The sequence below is a fragment of the Typopeltis vanoorti genome, chromosome 5 (genome assembly GCF_054136105.1).
Source record: "Typopeltis vanoorti isolate ZY-2024b chromosome 5, IOZ_Tvanoo_1.0, whole genome shotgun sequence".
In the NCBI taxonomy this organism is placed as follows: Eukaryota; Metazoa; Arthropoda; class Arachnida; order Uropygi; family Thelyphonidae; genus Typopeltis; species Typopeltis vanoorti.
The window spans coordinates 142,595,857-142,620,492 of NC_143553.1; the positions used below are offsets into that span (position 1 = coordinate 142,595,857).

General features: G+C 35.5%; 1 protein-coding gene across 1 annotated transcript in view; it reads right to left on the minus strand.

Moving 5' to 3' along the window:
* Positions 1-24,636, minus strand: part of Gclc (glutamate--cysteine ligase) — a 162,653-nt gene that overhangs the window by 65,038 nt on the left and 72,979 nt on the right. The window contains exons 8-9 of the mRNA XM_090392798.1: positions 21,913-22,029; positions 14,653-14,791 (exon numbers count right to left, since the gene is read on the minus strand). Coding sequence (XP_090248924.1) covers positions 14,653-14,791; positions 21,913-22,029 — 256 coding nt within the window. The remainder of the gene's footprint in view (positions 1-14,652; positions 14,792-21,912; positions 22,030-24,636) is intronic.

The following is a 24,636-nucleotide window of genomic DNA, read 5'->3' on the forward strand; positions in this document are numbered from 1 at the left end:
CCCCAGCCGGCATGAAATTTTGTCATGTTGTACCATCATTCTATATTTTGGTTTAACCAATAAAAATACAATTTGGTCGGTTAAATCCCAAATTGCAAGCCCATCCTCATCCGTTCAGTATCCAAGTAGATACCCAACAGGGTGCACCACGAGAAGGTGAGGATTGGACATTAGGTCAGAAGCTCTGGTCGGTTCTCCGCATTCCTTTAAAGGCTATGTGGAGGTCTCCTCTCAGTTATACAGCTTTGACCCTTAAGCACCCCTGCTCATTATTTAGCCATGTCAATTCACAACATTAATTAGCCGGATGTTAAAAATCTACATTTTTTCTTAATAATTCTTTTTTGTCCGAAGATTGTGAGTCAAGTATTTAATATTTTATTTTGTAAAAGTAAATAGGCCTGCACATTAAATATAGTTGTGATCTCGGGGAATTCTCAAAACTCTCGAGGACTATGACATCAGTCTCTAGTGATACCAATTCCCATTCCTAGTAATTAATACTTATAAATAGTAAAATTGCGACATAAAGAGTGTTATATGTCTCAGGTATTACTGCCAGTGCACAATTCAGTGATTTGTTCTGATTAAATTAATAACAATGATATTTTGTATTTATTAAATTACCCCATAATGAGTGCAAAGTCAAGTCAGAAAACCACACTCTTAAGTTATTTTAAGAAAGATAAAACCGATAAACATAGTAGCGAAGGCACCAAACCAACAACAGAATCGTCGATTTCAAATGTAAAACGTGTGTCTAAACACCATCGCTTATTGGGTATTAACAATAAGTAGTTTAAAAATTTCCATTGGTTAGTTGTGAAAGATAATGGAATGATGTGTTCCACATGTATGCAATACGGAAAGAGACGACCCACAAACAAGGAAGTGACTTGGGTAACTATGCCATGCACAAGACTTTGAAAAGAAAGCTTGGTTGACCATGAACAAAGCAAGTTACACACTGATTCTTGTTCAGATATTATTGAAAAATGTATACTAGAAGAAACTGGAATAGGGCAAATTGAAAAATTAATTTCAATTTTGAATAACTTGCAGAGAGATGCTTTTCTGGGAGCTTTAAGATCTATGTATTGGTTAGCGAAAAATGAGTTGCAATATCATTGATGGCAAAGCTGAGACTATAACAAAGTAATTGAAAACCTTGACAGTCTAGGCTTATAAACTTGTAATCTGGTGGGCCTAGGATCTGATGGAGCAGCTGTCCATGATTGGAAAGCAAAAGGAAGTTGCAAAATTGCTCAAAGATAAAACAGATGGACTCATGGTCAACTGTCATTGTGTAAACCACCGACTGGCTCTTGCTAGTGTCCAAGCAGCAGCTGAAGTGCCTTATTTAGTCATGTTTAATAATATCTTAAGGCAATTGTTTTTTCTTCTTCCAAAATTCCTCAGTCAGGATGGCTGGTTTAACCCAACTCCAAAATATACTGAACAGTCCTCAGATTAAACTTAAAATGGCTAGTGACACTAGATGGCAGTCTCATGATTCTGCAATACAGTCTCTAAGAGAATGCATGGCAAGTGTTACAGCTGCATTGGAAAGACTACCGAACAAAATGATATCACAGCTGAAGGTTTAAGTAAATATATCAGAACAAACAATTTCGCAGCTTCACTAATGATGCTTTCAGATGTATTACCGCATTTATCTAACTTGTCTAGATCATGGCAAAGGCAAAATGTTGACTTAACTGAAATAGAGAGTCTTAGAAGCCAGAAAACTATTCATCACAGAATTGAAAGACACTCCTTGCAGTCATTTTCAAAATCTTCATCAGCATCTTTCAGGTGAATAGTCAGACCTTCACAATATATGATAAATACATAGGCACAGTTATTCAACACCTAGAAGCAAGATTTCCAGATATGACAATCATTTCTTGCTTTTCAAGACTTTTCAATGCAGAAAGTCATGATCAACGTGAGGCTTCTCAGATTCTTTTTAATTATTATTCTAGAAATGGAAGTCCTGCAGTTTTAAACTATGAAAGTACTAAACTAGAATGGCAGTTGCATCAAAAATGATTAATGGACAGTTGTACAAAAATCTGGATCCAAGACAAATACTGCTGAAATTAGCAACAACATCTGAGCTCAAAGAGTCTTTTCCAAATTTAGCAAAACTAGCTGCTGTTGGACTGGCCATACCTGTGAGCACAGCTGAATGTGAAAGGGGTTTCTCTGCACTAAAAAAGAAAAAAACCTGTATGAGGAATTGCATCAGTCAGAACACTCTAAATAATCTGATGCTGATTTCATTGGAGGGACCAGATTCAACAGATTTTAATTACGAAAAAGCTGCTGACAACTGGACTTATAAGAAGAGAAGAATTAATGTATAAAAATTTAACCTGTGAGCATTACAAGGTTTTTCATTACTTAATGAGAAAATAAGAAAAATCCTAGTCTTGTTTGTTATAATTACTATATAAAATATTATCCTTGTTTGAAGTAATTTCTAATAAAATTACTATTTTAATTTGTTATGAAAGAGGGTCTTTCTTAACTAATTCAAAATTTTTGTACGCCCAGCTAGGGAGGGACCAAACTAATATGAGGCTATCAGGATCTCCCTATCTAGATGTCCAAAGGTTGGGCTGCATAACACAACAGCAGGGCATTAGATCTCAATGACGATGATGGTCTAGAAAAGAGCACAGTGAAAAAAGACTCAGGACAGTTGTACAAAAATTTTGGAGAAAAGTGAAGAATATTGGAAGAAAAGAATAGACAAAGGACAGTTACACACTTCTGCCAAGAACAAGTGCCCCGCATGGATATTATTCTAAGGTTCAGTGAATTTGGGATTTACATGGTGTTAGTAGTTGCACAGGTTAGAAGTAATGTCTTGAATAGAACAGGATACCAAGTTTTTTTTGGAGGTGGAAGAGATTATGGATGTGACATGCTTGTGCCAAGAAAAGCTAGAGGTGTAAGTCAGCCCAAGAAGAGAAACCTGATCCCAAATGGAGAATTGAATATTACTGAAAAGTATAGGGAAGTGAGATGAACCTTCATGAGAAATAAGACAGGACAGTGTTTTGGTAACAATCAAATTTACTATCTGAAACTATCTATTTTTTACTATCAATTTACAAATCTGAAAACGCGCCCCAACTCAACATCACCAGAGTTAAAGATCGGTACTATCAATGTAAGAAGCCTGATGGCAAAGAAATGGACCTAGCTGAGGAATTAGATAAATACCATATCAACATAATAGGGATGACTGAAACAAAAAAGACAAAACCTGTTTAGATCTTTCTGACCAATGAATACAAAATATTATATTCAGGCAATGACAATCAAGGAAAAGGAGTAGCCATAGTATTCAACACAAAATACGAGGCTAATCTTCTTGAATGGCAGGCAGCCTCAAGTAGAGTGATGTGGGCTAATGTCAGAATGGGGAATTGGACAATGAGACTTATTTGTTCCAATGGTCCCACAGAAGGTTCTACCTTCTGTGGGACCATAGGAACAAATTCCTCCACAATTTTTTGAGGCTTTAGAAAAAGCAACTGACACAATGAAAAAGAAAAAGTTGGTCCTTGTTGGGGATCTACAATAGCAGAGTGATCTACAATCTACAATGATCGTCAGACATACAAAGTATTTTGGGAAAATTTGGAGAAAAGAGCAAAGCTAATAATAATGGCAAATATCTGTTGGACTTCTACTCAGGACATGGACAGGCTATTACTAACACCATGTTCCAACATAAAAATGTGCACAAATTCACATGGAGAGAAGAGGCAAGGAATAAGAAAAGTCTCATTGACTATGTTATTGTTGATAGTGATGTTTTCTCCCTGGTGCAGGACACCAGAGTGTACAGAGGATCTGAAATTGGAAGTGATCACTATTTAGTCTTGAGCAGGATAAAATTGAATTTCATATTGAAAAGAATAACATGTAAGAAAGTTTTAAAGCGAATAAAAGTTGAGCAGCTCTCAGATGTGAACTGTAGACTAAAATACACAAGGATTATTGAAGAAAAAATGAAAGAGTTTGAGAACAGGAACCAAACCTTGGAGATTCAGTAGCAAGCCTTGAAGAAAACCCTGATTGATTCAGCTAGAGAGGTATGTGGTAAAGTTGTCTGCAAAGACAGAAAAATTAGAAATCCATGGTGAACACAGAAAGTTAAAGAAGCAGTGAAGGAAAAGAAGAAAGCATATCAAAAGTTCCTGGCAAATAAGTCAGCTTGTGCTCTTAGAGAATACCGAGACAAATGTAAGAAAGCTAAACACTGTGTAAAACTAGCTAAACAAAAGTCATGAAAGAACTTTGGTAAGAACATAGAAAATAAATATCAAGAGGGGTGGAAAATATTCTGGAAGTTGTTGAAGAAGCTTAGGAATGGAGGAAAGAGTGCTGTAAAAAGAGTTAGAGATGATAAAGGTGACATGAAAATGGGAGAAAAAGATATCCTTGAAGTATGGAGTAATTAATTCGAAAAATTGCTAAATGAAACGAGCAGCGATGAGAGCACAGTGGTAAAAAAACAATGACCAGGCATGCAGTCAGGAATACATATCCATACTTCAACTAGAAAAAGCCATCAAAGGCTTGAAATGTGGAAAGGCAGCAGGAGTAGATGATATTCGACCAGAAATGCTGAAGTATGGTGGTATAAAAGTCTTACAGTGGCTGCATTGCATAGTTCAGAATGCCTGGACAGAGGGACAAATTCCCGATGATTGGAGTAGAGCTCTCATAGTAACCATACATAAAAAGGGAAATAAAACTCAATGTGAAAATTACAGATGTATTTCCCTACTGAGTGTTCCTGGTAAGATTTATACAAGTATACTTCAGAAACGGTTGAGAATTGTGGAAGAAAAGCTTGGTGAAGAACAATCTGGATTCAGGTCAAATAGAGGCTGTCAGGATCAGATCTTCAGTTTAACAAATAGTGGAGAAATCATGGGAATATAACAAAGATTTGTATTTAAGTTTTGTCGATTTGGAAAAGGCATATGACAAGGTGCCAAGAAAGAAGCTATTCAATACACTACAGTTATATGGTGTCAATGGGGCATTATATCAAGCAATACTTAGTCTTTATTTAAGTTGTAAGTCAGCAGTTAAAATTGAAGGAAGTACAGGAAGATGGTTTAATGTTAAATCTGGTGTGAGAGAAGGATGTACATTATCCCCTCTGTTATTCATTATCTATATGGATCACATTATGAAGGAAAGTGGTATTAAACATGATATCAAAATTGGAGAGATTAATGTCAGCTCTTTGCTTTATGCAGATGATGTTATACTTCTAAATAAACCCGCTACAAGTATGCAAGATTCTCTGACTAAATTGAATAACTGTTGTAATAGATATGGTATGAAGGTGAGCAATAACAAGACAAAGACAATGAAAATAGATAGAATCGTTGAAAATGTCAACTGTGTTGTGAATGGAGAACCTGTGGAACAAGTAAAACATTTCAGCTACTTAGGCACCATTTTTAGTGAAGATGGTAAATTAAATATAGAAATAGACAACAGAATCAACAAAGCTGGTATGGTAGGAAGTCAATTGAATAAATTCATATAGAATAAGAGAGAAATTAGACGGAACACTAAATTAGCTGTATACAAGACAGTGTTCAAACCAGTTTTAACTTATGGATCTGAGAGCTGGGTCAGAAATAAAACACTTGATCAAAGACTAGAGACCGCAGATATGAGAGTCCTGAGAAAGATTAGAGGCATGAACAGATAGCATCAATGGCGATATCATATTAAAAACGAGGATATTAGAAAAGAACTTGATATTGTCACCATCCAGGAATGCGTTAGCAGAGCTAATCTCAGGTGGTATGGTCATGTAAACAGAATGGGAGAGGAAAGATTAGCAAAACAAGTGTTCTCTGCCAGGTTGACAAGAAAATGACCCAGAGGAAGACCAAGATATAGGTGGATTGATATGGTACAAAGTGCCTTAGACGATAGAAATATAAGCTCCAATAATGTTGGAGGTCTTGACATGTAATAGACTGATTTGGAGGAAAATTGTAGATAGGAAGTTAGTAATGATGTAAATTTTTCATGTAGTACTATCATATCCTGTACACCCCTTGAGGGTACATGGCAGGAATTTGATGATTATGATGTTTACTATATATTCCTTATCCCACTGGAAGTTCATTGTTTAAGGCATTGGTTATGGAAGGTCTCGAAGCATCAATCACTTCAGCAAGGTGTATCACATAAATGACCAAAACTATGAATAAAATTTGTGTCCAGTGATAAAAGGTTGTTAATGTGCATGAGGCAAGATATGGGTGATGGCACAGAGCCCTTGGATATCCAAGCAAGGACAGGGAAAGCCACAGAGAGGAAATGGGCAGATTACAGATGGAAGCTTTGTAATGGCATTCCCAAATCAATTGAATGCCCTGGAAATGTCAACAGCAACCATGAGTTTATGCAAATCTTTTCACGGATTGGGTCCAAAGGTTAACAGTTGGCTAGGAGATCTGCAGAATAGCAGAATCCATATTCCATTCTCCTTGCATGTTAGATTCATTGGTTTTCATTGTCAAGTAATGGCATCATAGAAATCTAGTTATTGCTGTGATAGGGCAGTTCATCTTATCTGAAAAGCATGCCATGTCTGTCAATTGCACATATTCTTTGACTGGTTTGCATATTTTGCAAGATAAAATACCCTGCCAACCATGTATGAATAACTAACTCTGATTCAGATGAAAAGCCTAGTGAGGGTTTTTCACAGCTCACATGGGATTGGAAGCTGAGTCTTTACAACCAAAGGACATTGCCAAAGTGAGATATGGACTTGGAATCCAATTGGCAATCATTAATTAATTGTTTAATAACATGTAATTAACAGTTTAATAACCAACCCATCTCCCTTTTTAAAGATAGGCTGGATAAAGATTGTTTCCATGCTGTTTGGTAGCTACTAGACAAGTATGATAACTTGAACATGGGATATAGAATTGGTGTTAATTGTAGTGACATTTGAGAGGGGAGAAGATAACATCTGAAACAGGTTATTTATTGATGTCCAGACTAACAAGGATTTTTCTGATATCTTTCCAGTGAAATATGAGAGGAAGTACACATGGGATGTATAGTATAGCAAGAGGTTACTTTCTGATTACCTATAAGCATCATCTCAACTGGATGTGAGAGACAGAGGCATAGAAAGGCAAAAGTTGCAGATTGTAGTGTAGGCTGAATGTGAATCTAGGGTTTTTGACTTAAGCCATTTGAGATATGCTGAAATTCACTTTAGACAGTAATGGGACTCTGGGTGAGGAATTTATGTCGTGTGAGAAATTAATGCCCTAATTCTAGGATTACATATGGTTGGAGTAGATGATGGGGAGAAAACAGTAAACAGACTATGAAAAAGAGATAAATCATGCAGGTATTACTGAAGTACTAAAGAACACAGAGCTATGAGCAACTGGGTGAAGATTACTTCACCCAGCTGCTCTCAAGAAGCAATATGTAGAATGCTCCTTTCAGGGAGAAAGAAGTTTTCTAAAATACAGTGCGAGTGTGCATTTTTTCTCAATGAGTAATGACTAGAAAACTGTTTAGGAATAAAACGTCTGTTATTTTCATTTGATTATGTCCATTATTACTATAAGGGTGTTTTTTTTTTTTTAATGAATACTTTGAAATTATTATTATTATTACATGACACCTCCAGAGAGTCCAATGACTCATTGAAGGAGGGCACCTACTCTACAATACTCTGCCTTCATCATTCAATTCACCAACCAACCGCAACTACAATCATCACCTACCACCCACCACAACCACCAACACCACCACTGGTCTTTTTACAGACAATCACAAACATCATGCCCATGGCAGGATTCGAAACCACAGCCTTTTGGCTTGAGAGTGGATATGCTAACCAGTCCGGCATTGTAAAGACCATTTAATTTATTTCATGCTCGCTCATTGATCATGTTAATATGTATATTCTCGTAGAAAGGCTTATACATTATTATCGTTGTGTCCTGAATAAGCATTAAAAAGGTTTATATTAAAATATTCAGGTCACAACATTATTTCTACTCAGGCAGAGAACATGGAACGTTGGCAATAGAAAAAATAAGTTGTTTGTGAATACAAGTCAAGATAAAGTTTAAGGAATTGTATAAAATTGTATAAAATGTTTAAATATAATCTGTATTTTGTGTGGGCCTGATAATAGAAATCCATGTAACCTGGCAAAATCCATTTGTAAAAAACCAGCCTCTTGCACTGAAATAGTAAAGCCTGTGAGTCAGGGTTCAAGGGTCACTTTTACCGTCCTGCATTATGAAAGTACTGGAAAGGGAAACCTAAGCGTCTTCCAGGAATAGGAGGCAGACACACGTGACCGAGTTGGCGCGTATCGCAAATATCGAGATTTAACGAGAGGAGAAAATTGAACAAAAAGGCCTTGCATGAAGATTCGCTATCTTATCTTTTTTCTTCCTGGATTCCTGATCTCTCGGAGTGGTCCTGCTCGTCGTAGGAGGGAAGTCCCTGGCCAGTCGCGGAAGGCACTTAGTTCATCCGTCGTAGCGTTCGTATTGGGCCAAGCTATGTCCGTGTTCTAGGATAGCTGTGATGTTGTCGTACGACGGAGGGACTAAATTGAGCTGTCCATTCAAGGCGACGTTACTGTGCCACCTCCCATGTTTCCCTCGGATATTCTACTTGCACAGATCTACGGAAGATTTCCTCCAAAGCGATTACATTTGAAGGCCTTGATGATTAGACAAGGCAGGAACAAGTTTTAAGAGTTCAAGGACAGAAATGGTAATGTAGACTTTTGAAATACTAATTCCAGTTGTAAGAAGAGTGTGAATTTCCTGTGTGAACGTTTAAATTGGACTGAACTTAAAGAACTGTAAGAGTGACCTACAACTAGATACGTGTCCGAATAGATACAAGATTATATTAAACTATAAGTGTAATTGTGCTGATGTGTTCACTGATAGCCACGTGTATCCGAATGGCTTAATGATAATCTATGAATTGTATTTAAGGTTATTAAGATTTAGTATGTGTGATAAGTACAAGCCTTTGATCTGAGTTGAGTGCAACCATATTATCCTGTTTTGAAATGTATTATAGTGTATCACCTTAAAGCTAATTAAATTGTTTCACTCATGTACTTGCCTGATCTGCCTATATTATATGAATTCAAAACTACCGCTCATAAAAATAACAAACGAACCAAGTGGGATAAACCCATGAATACTAATGCAATAAGTAAGCCGCAACTGTAAGAAAGAAAAGGACAAGCGGGGGGGGGGGGGAGATAAATTTATGCTTGATCAAATAATCATTAACTCTCTAAAGGGGTCACCCTGAACAAGAATCCTTTCTATACCTAGGTATTAGCTGGCGCAGCATAAATATAAATGTGTTAATACTTATAGGGTGAACTTCTTCAGATTGTTTGTTTAGGACATAGAGAGGCCAATAGGACTGCAAAGCACTGATTGAGAGAATATTTGATTGTAGAGTTTAAATTATAAGGGATAAATGTGTATAAGTAAGGTACAGTGTTAGACGAGTTTTGAATTTAAGAAAGATAGAATATTGGATTAGTTAAGAAAGTATAGAAAAAGGTTAAATAACTAATTAAGTAAAGAAAAGGCAAACAAGATAAGAAAAGGGCAATAACGGAGTCGAGAGGATAGTAAAGACAAAGGATAAGAAAAAGTCACAACATAAATTGCGCAGGTGGTAGGATAAAGGAAAGATATAAAACAATAGAAGTTAATCTAAACGATTAGAGTACAAACATATTATAACAAATAAATAATATAAAGAAAAGAACCAACATAAATGGTGAAGTCGGTAGGATTATAAAGAATAAGGAAGTTAACCTAATCGAATATAGTATAAACATCATAACTTAAATTGCACAGCCAATAAGGCTAAGATAGAAAAAGGTTTAGGTTAGAAAAGATTGAATAAAATACAACCATTGTATAAATAAAAACAAGAAAACGCATAACATTATACATGATTATTAATAACTTAAGGAATTCACAATGTACACTAGAATGTAAATTAAATTTTAATATATATTTCCAATATTTTCCAACCAGTAAACTGCAACCCCCCCCCCCCACAACAAGGATTAGTCCAAATCCATCACCATTCCCTACATCTGAGGCACCTCGGAAAAAATTACCAAAATCTTAAAAAAACATAACTTGACCTCTTGTTACAGATTATATAGAAAATTGGCATCCCTTATCGGCTCCACTAAAGACCAACCACATCCCCTAGACCTACCTGGTGTATACCAGGTCCTTTGCAGCTGTAAGCTGTCCTACTTTGGTCAAACAGGCAGGACAGCGAATATCAGAATTTCAGAACACAAGGACTACATCCGTTTTCACCAGTATAGCCACTCTGGTCTTGTGGATCATGCTCTGGATACACGTCACAGAATATGGTGGAAGAAAGCCACAATAATATACCATAGCAAGTTCAAATTTGAAAGACTTTTCATGGAATCAGCCTCAGCCCAAAGAAACATGCCAAACCTCAACAAATTTGGTTGCATGAGACTGCCCCAAATTTGGGAAACATACATCAGAAGACCAAAATAAAGACTTATTGTTACATAGATCATATATTTATAACGTACTTGTGTTCTTACAAATTGCCTACTGGTTTCGCTAGTAACTGACTAGCTTTCTCAAGGCTTGCATAGTACAAAAAAAGGTAAATGCAAAAAAGGTTTAAAAATACAAAGAATCGTTAGTATCTGTTAGGTAGCTAGGGTGACACGTTCGCGTGATATGATTATTTGCGTACTGTAGCTCTGTTGAACTGAGGGAGTTAATTAGATTTTTCCAGGTATCGTTCAGAATGGCCCCTTGATTTCTGTTTAGGTTACTTCCTGTATGTAGTACAACTGCCGCTTCTTTAAATACTCGATGTCTGTAATCCTCGTCTATGTAGGGCATGGAGCTGTTATTCCAGTCTATAGTGTGGTTCAAAGTTGAAAAGTTTAACACTATAGACTGGAATAACAGCTCCATGCCCTACATAGACGAGGATTACAGACATCGAGTATTTAAAGAAGCGGCAGTTGTACTACGTACGGGAAGTAACCTAAGGGGCCATTCTGAATGATACCTGGAAAAATCTAATCATTAGCCTCTATATACAAGTAGCCTAATCGTGAAGTTACTTCACAAGCAAACTTTGTTTGCTTACACTTGGATAAAAGATGAAACCAAGAATATAATTTCTTGGCATCTGCAATTTGTAATTAATAATAGTTAATCATAAAAGGGCAGTTCATAACAGTGCTTCACCATATAACATTCCTTCAACCTTAGTGATACTAAGGTTGAAGTAATGCAGAAGTAATACTTCCATATACAAGTAGTCAAAAGGTGTCACACCTTATTACTAAAATACTCTGGATTAGAGACGGATGTTAAACTGATGAGACCTCAATAAATATTGAAACCAGTCGGGGTAGTGGCCCTTTCCATAATGCTTGGCATTACACATATCTGTAAGGTTATGTGCATTGCATTATGGGATACTAAGGCAATTGATGTGAAGTCATTAACCTCTATATACAAGTAGTTCAGTCATGAAGTTGCTCCACATGCAAACTTTGTTTGCTTACATGTGGATAAAGGATGAAACCAAGAATATAATTTCTTGGCATCTCCAATTTGTAATTAATAATCATATTACGCGAATAATCATATTATACGAATAATAAATATAGAAATAGACAACAGAATCAGCAAAGCTGGTATGGTGGGAAGTCAATTGAATAAATTCATATGGAATAAGAGAGAAATTAGTCGCAACACTAAATTAGCTGTATACAAGACAGTGTTCAAACCAGTTTTAACTTATGGATCTGAGAGCTGGGTCAGAAGTAAAACACTTGACCAAAGACTAGAGACTTCAGATATGAGAGTCCTGAGAAAGATTATAGGCGTGAATAGGTGGCATCAATGGCAGTATCATATTAAAAACGAGGATATTAGGAAAGAACTTGACATTGTCAGCATCCAGGAATGCGTTAGCAGAGCTAATCTCAGGTGGTATGGTCACTTAAACAGAATGGGCGAGGAAAGATTAGCAAAACAAGTGTTCTCTGCCAGGTTGGCAGGAAAACGACCGAGAGGAAGACCAAGATATAGGTGGATTGATACGGTACAAAGTGCTTTAGACGATAGAAATATAAGAGCTGATAATATTGGAGTGTTGACAAGTAACAGACTGATTTGGAGGAAAATTGTAGATAGGAAATTAATAATGATGTAATTTTTTTCATGTAGTACTATCATATCCTGTACACCCCTTGAGGGTACATGGCAGGAATTTGATGATGATGATGATGATGATCATATTACACGTGTGCATGTAACGCGTGTTCATGATGCTGAGTAGTTATGTCAAGCGAACGTGTCACCCTAGCTACCTAACAGATACTAACGGTTCTTTGTATTTTTAAACCTTTTTTGCATTTACCTTTTTTTGTACTATGCAAACCTTGAGAAAGATAGTCAGTTACTAGTGAAACCGGCAGGCAATTTGTAAGAACACAAGTACGTTAGAAATATATGGTCTATGTAACAATAAGTCTTTATTTTGTAACACTTTATGACCAAAAACATGTACAATTTACATCAGAAGACCTTCAGCTCAACAGTCAAGAATACCTACATAGCCTGCTAGGGGGACACCATCAGGACTTTTAGGAGAAACAATAGCTTCCGTGCTTCGTCCTCATTTACTGTGTGTAGTGCCTGCGTGCACGTGTCTTTATTTAGAGTTCCTTTGAAGATGGCAACGTGACGTTGCCGAAACATTGGAAATATATATTAAAGTTTAATTTATATTCTAGCGTAGGTTGTGAATTCCTTAAGTTAATTAATAATCGTTAATATGTATAGATAGGCTTAGGTGTTGGTGGTTATTCATAACAGTGCACTTCACAATATAAACAACACCAGAAGAAAATAAATAGTACAGCAAGTCAGAACTGGCAGACCATGCTCTGAATACACCTTTATAAGGTGTATTCAACTGAATCAGACAACTGTGCTATATGAAAGTTGCTAGTTTGAGAGGCTATTTTTAGAAGCAAGAGTTATTGAAACATCCCCTAAACTCAACAAGTATGGCTGCATTAATTTGCCAAAGATTCTGAGAGACAATCATTCTAAGACCACATTTAGCCTGACTTCTCTGAATTAACTTCATTTGGATCTGGTCAAGAGAGTACCTTGATAGGACATTATTCCTCTACAATTACAATATGAATACTTTCTACAACCTAATTGAGCAATGTTTATGTTTTAAGACAGTTCTAATTTCTGCTCTGAAGATGCTGGCTAGAGATCCAACAAAGATAGTATAATGTTGAATCATAAGAAATGATTTTCTTCGTGTGATGTTTATATGGTGAAGCACTATTATGAACTGCCCTTTCATGGTTAACTATTATTAATTACAAATTATAGATGCCAAGAAATTATATTCTTGGTTTCATCTTTTATCCAAGTGTAAACAAACAAAGTTTGCGCATGAAGTAGTAACTTCACAATTAGGCTACTTGTATATAGATGCTAATGACTTCACATCACTTGCCTTAGTATTCCATAATGCAACACGACTTTACAGACACGTATAATACTATGCATATTGAGAAGGTCAACTACCCAGAACAATTTCGATCTTATTGCAATCTCTTCTGGGTCTGGGTCCCACTGATGGGACTGCAATAAGATCGCAACTATGCATATGCATATGCATATAATACTATTCATATTGAGAAGGTCAACTACCCAGAACAATTTCGATCTTATTGCAGTCTCTTCTGGGTCTGGGTCCCACTGATGGGACTGCAATAAGATCGAAACTGTCCTGGGTAGTTGCCCTTCCCAATATGCATAGTATTATACATGTCTGTAAAGTTGTGTTGCATTATGGAATACTAAAGCAAGTGATGTGAAGTCATTAGCCTCTATATACAAGTAGCCTAATCGTGAAGTTGCTTCACATGCAAACTTTGTTTGCTTACATGTGGATAAAGGATGAAACCAAGAATATAATTTCTTGGCAACTCCAATTTGTAATTAATAATAGTTAATCATAAAAGGGCAGGTCATAACAGTGCTTCACCATATAACATTACTTCAACCTTAGTGATACTAAGGTTGAAGTAATGCAGAAGTAATACTTCCATATACAAGTAGTCAAAAAGTGTCACACCTTATTACTAAAATACTCTGGATTAGAGACGGGTGTTAAACTGATGAGACTTCAATAAATATCGAAACCAGTAGGGGTAGTGGCCCTTTCCATAATGCTTGCCATTATACATATCTGTAAGGTTATGTGCATTGCATTATGGGATACTAAGGCAATTGATGTGAAGTCATTAGCCTCTATATACAAGTAGCTCAGTCATGAAGTTGCCTCACATGCAAACAAAGGGATAAAGGATGAAACCAAGAATATAATTTCTTCGCATCTCTAATTTATAGCATAATCAAGTGAAAAAACTTTCAACATCTATCTCTAATCCAGATTATTAATTAATAAATAAAATAGTTTCAAGAAGGATAATGGGAAACAACTCACCTGCTTCACGCAGCCTTAAGTACAAGTCTTTATCATAAACTAGGTCAATATCATTGAATTTTTCCCCTGCAGGGGATAGGTAAGAATCGATTGAGTCATAGCGAGATTTATAAATGCGAAATTTATTGGCCTGCAGGGGCTGTAAACAAAAACACCAAATTACTGTAATGTGTGCATAAATAAAGGAATCCTGTTCAAACAATCCACTGAAATTTAAAAATAAATATAATTAAAATGATATTAAAAGGGAAAAAAAGCCTGTACTGAAATATCAGAGATTTTATTCTATATTCCCAATAATGATCAAGAACAATAAACAGGCAGGTTGCTGCAGAATCTGCAACCACATACTTATTGTTCCTGCTATTCTGATAAATCTTATGAAAATTAATTTCTTGTAATTTATAGTAAAATGAATCATTTTAATAATACTGGAAACCTTGACATTATGTAGTCTGCAAACTTGATGTACTTTAGAAAAAATAATCACCTTTTTTTTAGCTCATTTAGCTCTAACTTTTGGAAATCAGAGTAGGGAATAGGAGTCTCCACCCCAATCTTTATTTTAGAGGCATCTAGATGAGAGTACAGCAAAGTTCTGCTATCACATGATCTGAAAACTTGCCACTCATACTTGTAATAATACATGTTTTTACAGTCAATTTTTCTGAGATAAGGAATTAAAAACTTGAATTTCCATATAACAAGCAGGAAAAACCTCTGATTAACTCAGGAAATAACTGAACAAGTTCTACTTGTTATAATGGTCAACTATAATAGTCTTTCTGTCAGTTGGCATTATGATGCAACATTACCATAAGCCGCACAGGCCTTTGTGTTTTATTTTAAAATTCAAATAAGTTACTTCCACTAATAATTTATTTATCATTTAAATGAAACTGATTGAAAGTAACTTCACTTTATATAACAAAATGAACTCTCACAGTTCGTAGATAATCTTCACTGTCCAGTGTGAGACCACTGTTTCATGTTTATACACATACCAGCCACTGAAGTAGAAACCTTTATGCAGATGTACGTAATCACTTACACAGTGTGCATGCAAACTACTTGATCAAGATCATCACCACCACATGTTCTAGGCAACTATTTAAGAATGATGCTGGTCAGCAATTGTCAATAGTGTTGATCACAATGGAAAAAAGAATGGAAAAAAAAGTCTATTACTGAAAGATTACCCACAATAAGCCCATTACATTCAGTAATGGGCTTATTGTGGGTGCTTGGTTGGGTGGAACCATGATTTTGAAAACAGCATAGCTGACTGGTTTTGCAATAGGTGAGATATCCTGGATGTTTAATCAATGGAAAAATAACCCACATCACTTGTTTAAAAGGCGTAACTATGGTCATAAGACAGTCTATCAGAAATGAGATCGCAGTGGTCTAAGAAGGCTTGTGTGAGCAAACAGAACTTCCTGTGTGCAGCAATTGAATAAAACATTTAATGAAGGCTATACCCAACCCATATCTCACCTAACTATGCACAGGGAATTGAAGAGGATTGGTACTGGCAATCATTAAAGGAGGTCCAACATGGTATTAAATAAAAGTTTTGAATTCAGTGGCCAGTATGTGTAGGTTTATCCTTTTGTTGGAACAACTCATAAAGTGGAAGCTTACATTGAATTCATGTCATTCAATAAAGTCTTTATGCATAATCTTCAGGTAAAGAGTACTGTATTTGGAAACTTTTTTTTCAAGTGAATCCCATAACCATGAAAAGTTGTAAAGCAACAGTAGATTAGTAACATACGCAGACAAAATAGACATCCCAGAATTCCTGATCTACAGACCATACAAACACAGTCAATATAATTCACGTATAAAAGATGAATTACACTGATTCCATGCCCATATAGAGACTGTATGAAATTGTATAGATTATATCCTAATTAGAAATAAATGGAAAATCTCAATCAAAAACATAAGAACATTCAAAAGCCTAGAGCTGGATACAGACTATGAACTCCTCTCTGCAACAATGCAGATAAAGTTCAAAGTCAACTACAAAAGAAATCGAATTGATAAACTCCACATGGAAAAGTTAAACAAATAACCAAATCAGATTAGACTACACTATGAAAATTGAAGAAATAAATAGGACTCAAACAGATGAAACCAAAAATCTTTGGAAAACAGGAATCGAAATATTAATTAACTCAGCAAGGGAAATTTTAGGAATTTATAAGAGACCCAATAATACATGGATAACATCTGAAATTTTAGAAAAATGTGAAGAAAAAAGAAAACTAAAAATAAAAAATAAACAGACATACCTCAGAAGAAAACAAGAAGAAATACAAACAACTCAAAAACAAAATTGCTAAACTCTGCAGACAGGCTAAAGAAAGCTAGCTAAACAAAAAAGCTGATGTAAAAAATGCAATGAGGCATATAAACACCATAACTCAAAAAACATTACATAACACAATCAAAGAAATTACAAAAAACATTTCACCACTACCTCTAACAATGATCAACCAGGAAATTCAAATATGATAAAAGCAATATGGATGGAATGCTACCAAGAAACCTTTAAGAATGAAAGCAATAACTACCTAATAACAAGGCCCCACACTAACTTAAGACATGAGCCTTAATGATCCTTTCATTGGAAGTAGAGAATGCTCTAAAGCAAATGAAATATAACAAAGCACCAGGGATAGACCAAATTCCACCAGAACTCTGGAAAGGAAAGAAAGCAAACAATTTTAAAATTCCTTACCACACTTTTCAACAAAATCATTAAATCAGGAGACATACCAGAAGATTGGAGAACAGGAATTATCATACCAATTTACAAGAAAGGTGATAAGAAAAACTGTAAAAATTACAGACCAATCGCATTACTCAGCCATGCTTACAAAATATTTACAAGAGTATTACAGAACAGAATAAAGAGCACATATGAGATCATTCTTAGTGAAGAACAGGCAGGCTTCAGAAAGAATCGTTCCACATTACATCAGATCTTCATAATACAAAGACTAACAGAATTATACTGGGAACATAAAAAATATATCTATTACTGTTTTATAGATTTTAAACAGGCATTTGACTCAATAAACAGAGTAACTTTATTAAGAATATTAAAACAGAAAAAACATAATAGAAAAGATCAAAAGAAGACAACTTCAATGGTATGGACATGTCAAGAGAATGCCATCAAAAAGGCTATCCAACCTTGCTCTGTATGCAAGATTAAAAGAAAAAAGAAAAAAAGGAAGACCAAGAACTAAATGGATAACATCAATAAAGGTCAACTCCTGATTACAAACATATAGACAGCTCACCAGCCACGCAAGAAACCGAGACTCCTGGAGGTTGTTGTGGAAACATGGAGGACTCAACCCATCCCCGACAGAAGAGGACAGTAAGTAATGCTATCCACTCATCCAACCATGTTGGTTTAAACGGCATTGTTGAAACAAAGGCATATTTTTGTAGTTGGAGGAATGCCAAGTAGACCTCTAGATGATAGATAACTTTCATCACACATAGAAATATCATCTTGTTTATTGGAGGCTGGAAGTAGCTGCCGAACAAGGGCTCCAGTTTCTCTCTGTCTCCTCTTCTTTCTCACATGCAGTATGGTGAAACTCCTTCAATGAGACTGAACCTGATGATAATGAATCAGAAAGTTCCACAACCAGCTAGCAAATAATCCTGCTTCCACTTACTCTACCAGATCATACCTGCATACAGTGGTATACAGAGAGAATTGTCAAGACCCCACATGGGCTAGAGATTATGTGGGCAGCAAGTTACCTCTGATTGCATGTTTTATTCTTGATTCGATTCTTCCTCCCCACACCACTGAAAGACAGCACATTCAAATGAAGTCAACCAGAAACCTACAAACAGTAATATTTGCAGAATTTTTCATATTTGTGTTACCAACATGCATCTTAACAGCAATTTAAATGATGTGCACCCAACAGAATTGTCATTCCTAACAGAACCACAGCTGGTGACAATTACTGTATGAGTACATCTAAAATGCCCATACTAAACCTTCCACAATTCCTTCCGTCACAATTGCAGCATATGTGCATTCATCACAACTGATATCATAAGTCAGAGAATGCTAAACTATGAATCCCCACCACCACCACCACCACCACATCTGATCCTCACTGGATCAAACTTTCCTAATTAAACTTTGTTGCATTCATTTTTCTGTCTCTATCACTCTTCAAATTATAATAATCAATCTGAATTTTTCAATTAATTACCTCAATCTTTTTATGCAGTCAAAATGCCTAAGCAATGAGGTCATCTTTGCTGGGGAGCTTTAATGCTGACAACTCAAATTGGTTTCCATACTCTTATTCCAGTGAATAAGCTAGAACAGATATTGACGTATGGGTTAGCAAAATCCAAACACAGACAGTCCATCTACCTACAAGAAGATAAGATAATCCTCAAAAATGCTCCATTCTCACTCCTGTCCTTTGGCATTATAAAGGTGCCAAATAGAATGACCTCCTCCGTTACAGTGGATTACTGGTTTTCTCTCCTGATCCAAACAACTACTTAGATTCAAACTTTGGTTTTCCAATACTTGAGCCAAGGCAGCAAGAAAGAAATTTAGTATATCATAAGTGAGAATGAAATTCCAGCTTATACAGCAATTCATAACAGCCAACAAATCTAAATGGGATTTCAAAATGGGAGAATGCAGAAAGCTTGCATCTTGTTTAAATGGCAGTTGAGCCACATGGTCCCTTGCCAAAAGGACCATGTGGCTCAACTTGCCACAACTTTTATCCACCCATTTTCTCTCCCCTCTCTCTCTCTCTCAACATCCAAATGGTACCGCTGCTATTCTCCTCCTTCAATACTAACTGCTGACTTAAAATACAGATTGTGCATTTGTGTGGTACAATGTTCCATTTACACTAATGTGTTTTAACTTTTATGATGGAACCTAGTCATATGCTTTTTTCAGATCTATAAAACTTAAATACAGATTCTTGTTATATTTCCAAGATTTCTCAATTATCTGTCTTAACATGAATATCTGATCCTGAGAACCCATTTGGGCCAGAAAGAGCTTGTTGTTTTCCAAGTTACTGACTTTTTTTTATTTATTTTGGTCTCTTATCAGTCTTTCCAAGACCTGTTTACTTTTAGACACTGCTTTGATTTCTTGCATTTTTCTCTATATTTTCTTGGATTATCTACTGATTATTTGCTAAGAACTTTCAATATGCTTTCTTCTTTTCCTGGACTGCCCATCACTTCTTGCATTCACCATGGAGTTCTGATTTTCTCTATCCATGCAAACAACTTCACCTCGTACCTCTCTAGCTGCATCAATCAATGTTTTTTCCAAGGTCTATCAGTGAATTTCAAAGGTTTGGTTTTTGTTTTCAAAATCCTTCATTTTTCTTACAATAATATTTCTATACTTAAGTTCACCTATTAAAGATGCTCAACTGATTCATTTTTTAGAAATTTATCCCCCCCACCACCCCCGATATGCTATTCAACTTCATTCTGCTCAAACCTAAATGGTGATTCACTTCCTATTTCAAATCCCCTATACTCTTGTATCCTGAACCAGCATGAAGACATCGCCATCAACAACATAACCCGTGAAGCCTTTTGACTCTCTATTTTAGTAAATAGCCCATGACTTTTCTTATTTTTTATGTCTTCTCTTCATGTGAATTTATGTACATTTTTATACTAGAACATGGTATTAGTAATGACTAGTCCATGTCCTGAAGTGAAGTTCAGCAGGCACATACTATTATTTTTAGCTATGCTCTTTTCTCCAAATTTCCCCCAAACACATTAGTATGTCTGGTATTTACTCCTTATTCTGCTGTTAAGATCTCAAACAACAACCAACTTTTTCTTTCTCATCTCATTTCGCTAATAACAATAATAATATGGGACTGCAGGCATAACTAAATCTTATTCTTGAATTCTCCATTTTAATTTGCCACATCATTTTGCTTGTTATTTCCTGCTATTAAAGGAGCTTATCCTTGTGATTAGTGTTGAACACTATAGCTACTCCTATCCTTTCCCTGATAATTATTGCCTGAATATAACATTTTGTAACAGTCATTCAGCAGAATGTCACTATTTGCATTCTTTGTTTCAGTAATATCAATTATGTGGAGTATTTTTTTTTAAAATTCTTCTGAGTTTCACTCCTTTTTCATCAATATTTCTTATGTTCATAGCAGCTATCTTGATTCTGTTGAATTTGAGTTTGTTCAAGTAGCTAACTTTTTTTTTTGCAGTGGTTGGAAGATGAAAACTGGTGGTTTGCCTTTTAATCAAGCAACATCCCAGTCAGCATGACTTTTCATCTTGCATAATAATTGTATTTTGGTTTAAGCCAATAAAGAATACAATTTGATTAGCTACACTCCAAATTGCCAGTGTATCCTCATTCATTCAGTAGCCAGCTAGATACCTACTACCAAAGTGACTGAATTTTGAATAGACTAAGCAGCATCTCACATCAAACAATGAATGGTTTGTATCTAAAGACATTCATAAACATCTATGTCACAATAGGATATGAACCTGTGATCTATAGGTCAGAAAGGGAGACTATCCATTTGGCCAATTTGTTTAATTATATATAACCCCTCCCCCTCAAAAAATTTTAATCAGGTGTTTTCCTCCACAAACTATTAATAGCTATTAGATTTCCTAGTCAGAGAGTAGTGAGAAACACTGTTCTAGCAAGATGAGACTTAATAGAGCTGAACGACTTAACATAGAAATTAACTTGCAAAACATGCCTTTGGGTCTAATATGCTAATTGAAGATTAGATGTTTAACATTCAAAAAATTTAATTGCAAACATTTATAATATTTAAATCTGTAAGCTGAACATTTTTTTTTAACTCACATAAAACAATCCAGCTGTTCAAACTTCTAGCATATTTATTTTGAAGGTTTGTAGAGTTTGCAGCATTTCCTGTTTGATTTTTTTTTTTTTTTTTGAACCAAAATTCTTGTGTTAATTAAACACATACACACATTAGTTCTAAGGATGGAATCAGTAAGCTGAGTGTCTCCCCACCAACAGAAATGGTATGAATATGTTATACCACCAGAATGACAGGAATTTAAGAATATGACTTAACACAGAAATTAACTTACACCACTCCACCATGCAATGTACATTATTATTCAAAAAAAAAAAAAAAACATTCAGCTTAATAAGATTTACAAATTATAAAATAAAATCTGTTTTATTTTTACCTGAAGCCCACACTCTTCATCAGTTCGGTCATCTACAGAAGCAGCAACAATACTCCAGCGGCAGTCTTTATCTGTCAGATAGCCATGATGCACAGGTGATGCAGCACTCAGTGCCAACTTAAACAGATAAAATAAACTATATCACCATTAAAATCCGGATATACAAGGCATCCACACAGAAATGATAAACTTTGAAGAAGCTTTAGAACTTTTTCATGAAGAATAAAAAAAAAAAAAAAAAAAAAAAAAAAAAAAAAAAAAATAGAACATTCACATAGAGCATACAACTTCAGTTTCATATGATATTATGGGAACATAACATCCAGGTATATTAGAGTACATAATATAATGCTTATGATGGCTGAACAATATATGTGTGTGTGTACACGCGCACAAGTGCATCATTTCGTTCAATACATATATAATTTCTGGAACAGACTAAGTCATAATTGGATTCAGTTTCTTTTCACACAATAATAATCATGGAATGTCTTGTGCACTTTCACGTAAACAATGTCCTTATCTTTGTGGAATACCCCCCACCCATCCACCCAAAATTAGTGGGGTTAACATCAGGTGATCTGGAGTCCAAGGAATTGGTCCATCTCTACTCTTCCACCAGTCCAATACAATGCATCAAGGAAGGTGCATCAAATCAACAAGGAAAACCCACGTTCTGCGGGAATACTAGAGTACATTAGCAGTCCGCGAACTCTGGTACATCTATAAGTATACAAGATGTCACTTTTTTTTTTTTTTTTTTGCAAATAATGGACAATACTGTTACATATGAAGCCACACCAAACATTAATTTTTGGACTGTTTCCTTCAATCCTTATAACTCAATCCACTAAATTATTTTGTATTAAATGTTCCTTTGTCAAAGAACACGACTTGGCTCAGGTGGAACTCTATATTGTGATCCAACCTGTCCAGCATATGCATTGAATAACTTTTTCTTTGCTATAATCATCATATGTTACCTACTGAATCAGTTGATGCTTATATAAATAGAGCTGTGGCCACTTACACAAAACATTATGATAACTGTGTGCATGTGTAATATGCTCATTGATTTTCTAGGTACTGTTCTACTTTCCTGTTTCAGAACACTGCATTTTCGCTCAAATTTCTTCATCCATAGATTCAGGCCTCTTCAGGTTGGTGGAATCTTTGCCAAACATAATGGAATCGTTGTACTAAGAGTATCGACTTTAATTCAGGCACCCAAAGAACACAGTTGTTTGTCTTGTTGAGATCACTATAATTCATCATCATAACACTAATTACGGGTATAGACCATATTGGTCTGTTCGGTCTTATTATCCATCCAATATCCTTTTTTGAGGACCATAATTCAATTTGAAATATTATATAAAATAACATACAAACAGAAACATATCCCCTGAAGCAGCCACCAATGTACTAATTTCATCCATTAACATCTCACCATAATCATTCTTTCTTCCTTCTACCTGCCACATATCATCATCTTCTTTGAGTGCCATCTATCAGAGGTCGACGACCACCATGGTAAATTTTGAGTGATCATCAGCCACTCTGAACAGTCCCTCAGAGCTCATACCAGTCCACTGTCTGATGTCTGCCAGCCAAGATTTTCTTCGTCTTCCTTGTCCTCTTCTTCCATTTATTTTCAGTTTTATAATCAAATATTTTTCATTACGAAGTAAGTGACCAAGATATGCAGTTTTCCTTCTTTTTATGGTATCTAAACGTTCATGTGATTTCCCCATTTGTTCCAGTACTTCCTGATTGGACGTTTTTGCTGTCCATGGGATTTTTAACATTCGTCTGTATGACCACATCTCAAAGGCTTCAAGTTTTTTTTTATTGACATTGTCTTCAAAGTCCAAGTTTCTGCACCGTACAGCAGAACAGACTTGCTTTACTTGCTTATGACCATGAATTTAGTTTTGGTGATATTTATTTTTAATCCCATTTTTTCACTCTCTTTGTTCACTAGTTCCAGAAGATTTTGAAGATCCTGAATATTGTCAGCCAGGAGAGCAGTGTCATCAGCATATCAGATGCTACTGATGATTTCACAATTCACATTAATCCCTTCCTTTTAAGATTTTTTTAATGGCTTCTAAGTATAGGTTAAAAAGAGGTGACAGCACACATCCTTATCTTACTCCTCATTTGATGTTAATGGAGTCTATAATAATGTCATCAATTTGAACAGATGCCTTTTGGTTCCAAAATAAGTTTACAATGATTCTGATGTCTTTTCCATCTAATCTAATTCTTTTTAATAGTGCAATCACTTTAGCATGTTGGACTTTGTCAAATGCTTTCTTGATGTCAATAAAGCAAATGAATACTTACTTCTTTTGGTCACTACATTTTTGGAATAAGATTTAAGAACAGAAAAGGGCCTCTCTCGTTCCCAAACTGTTTCTAAAGCCGAATTGGGTATCACTGATGATGTCTTCACATTTTCTGTATATTCTTTTTTTTTTAATTATTTTCAGAAACATTTTGAGAACATGACTCGTTAGGTAGAGAGGCATGTGGTGAGGTTGTCTGCAAGGATAGAACAACTCCATGGTGGACACAGGAAGTTAAAGAGGCAGTGAAAGGAAAGAAGGAAACATATTAAAAGTTCCTGGCAAATAAGTCAGCTTGTGCTCTTAGAGAATACAGAGACAAATGTAAAAAACCTAAACACTGTGTAAAACTGTCAAAAAAAAAAGTCACTGG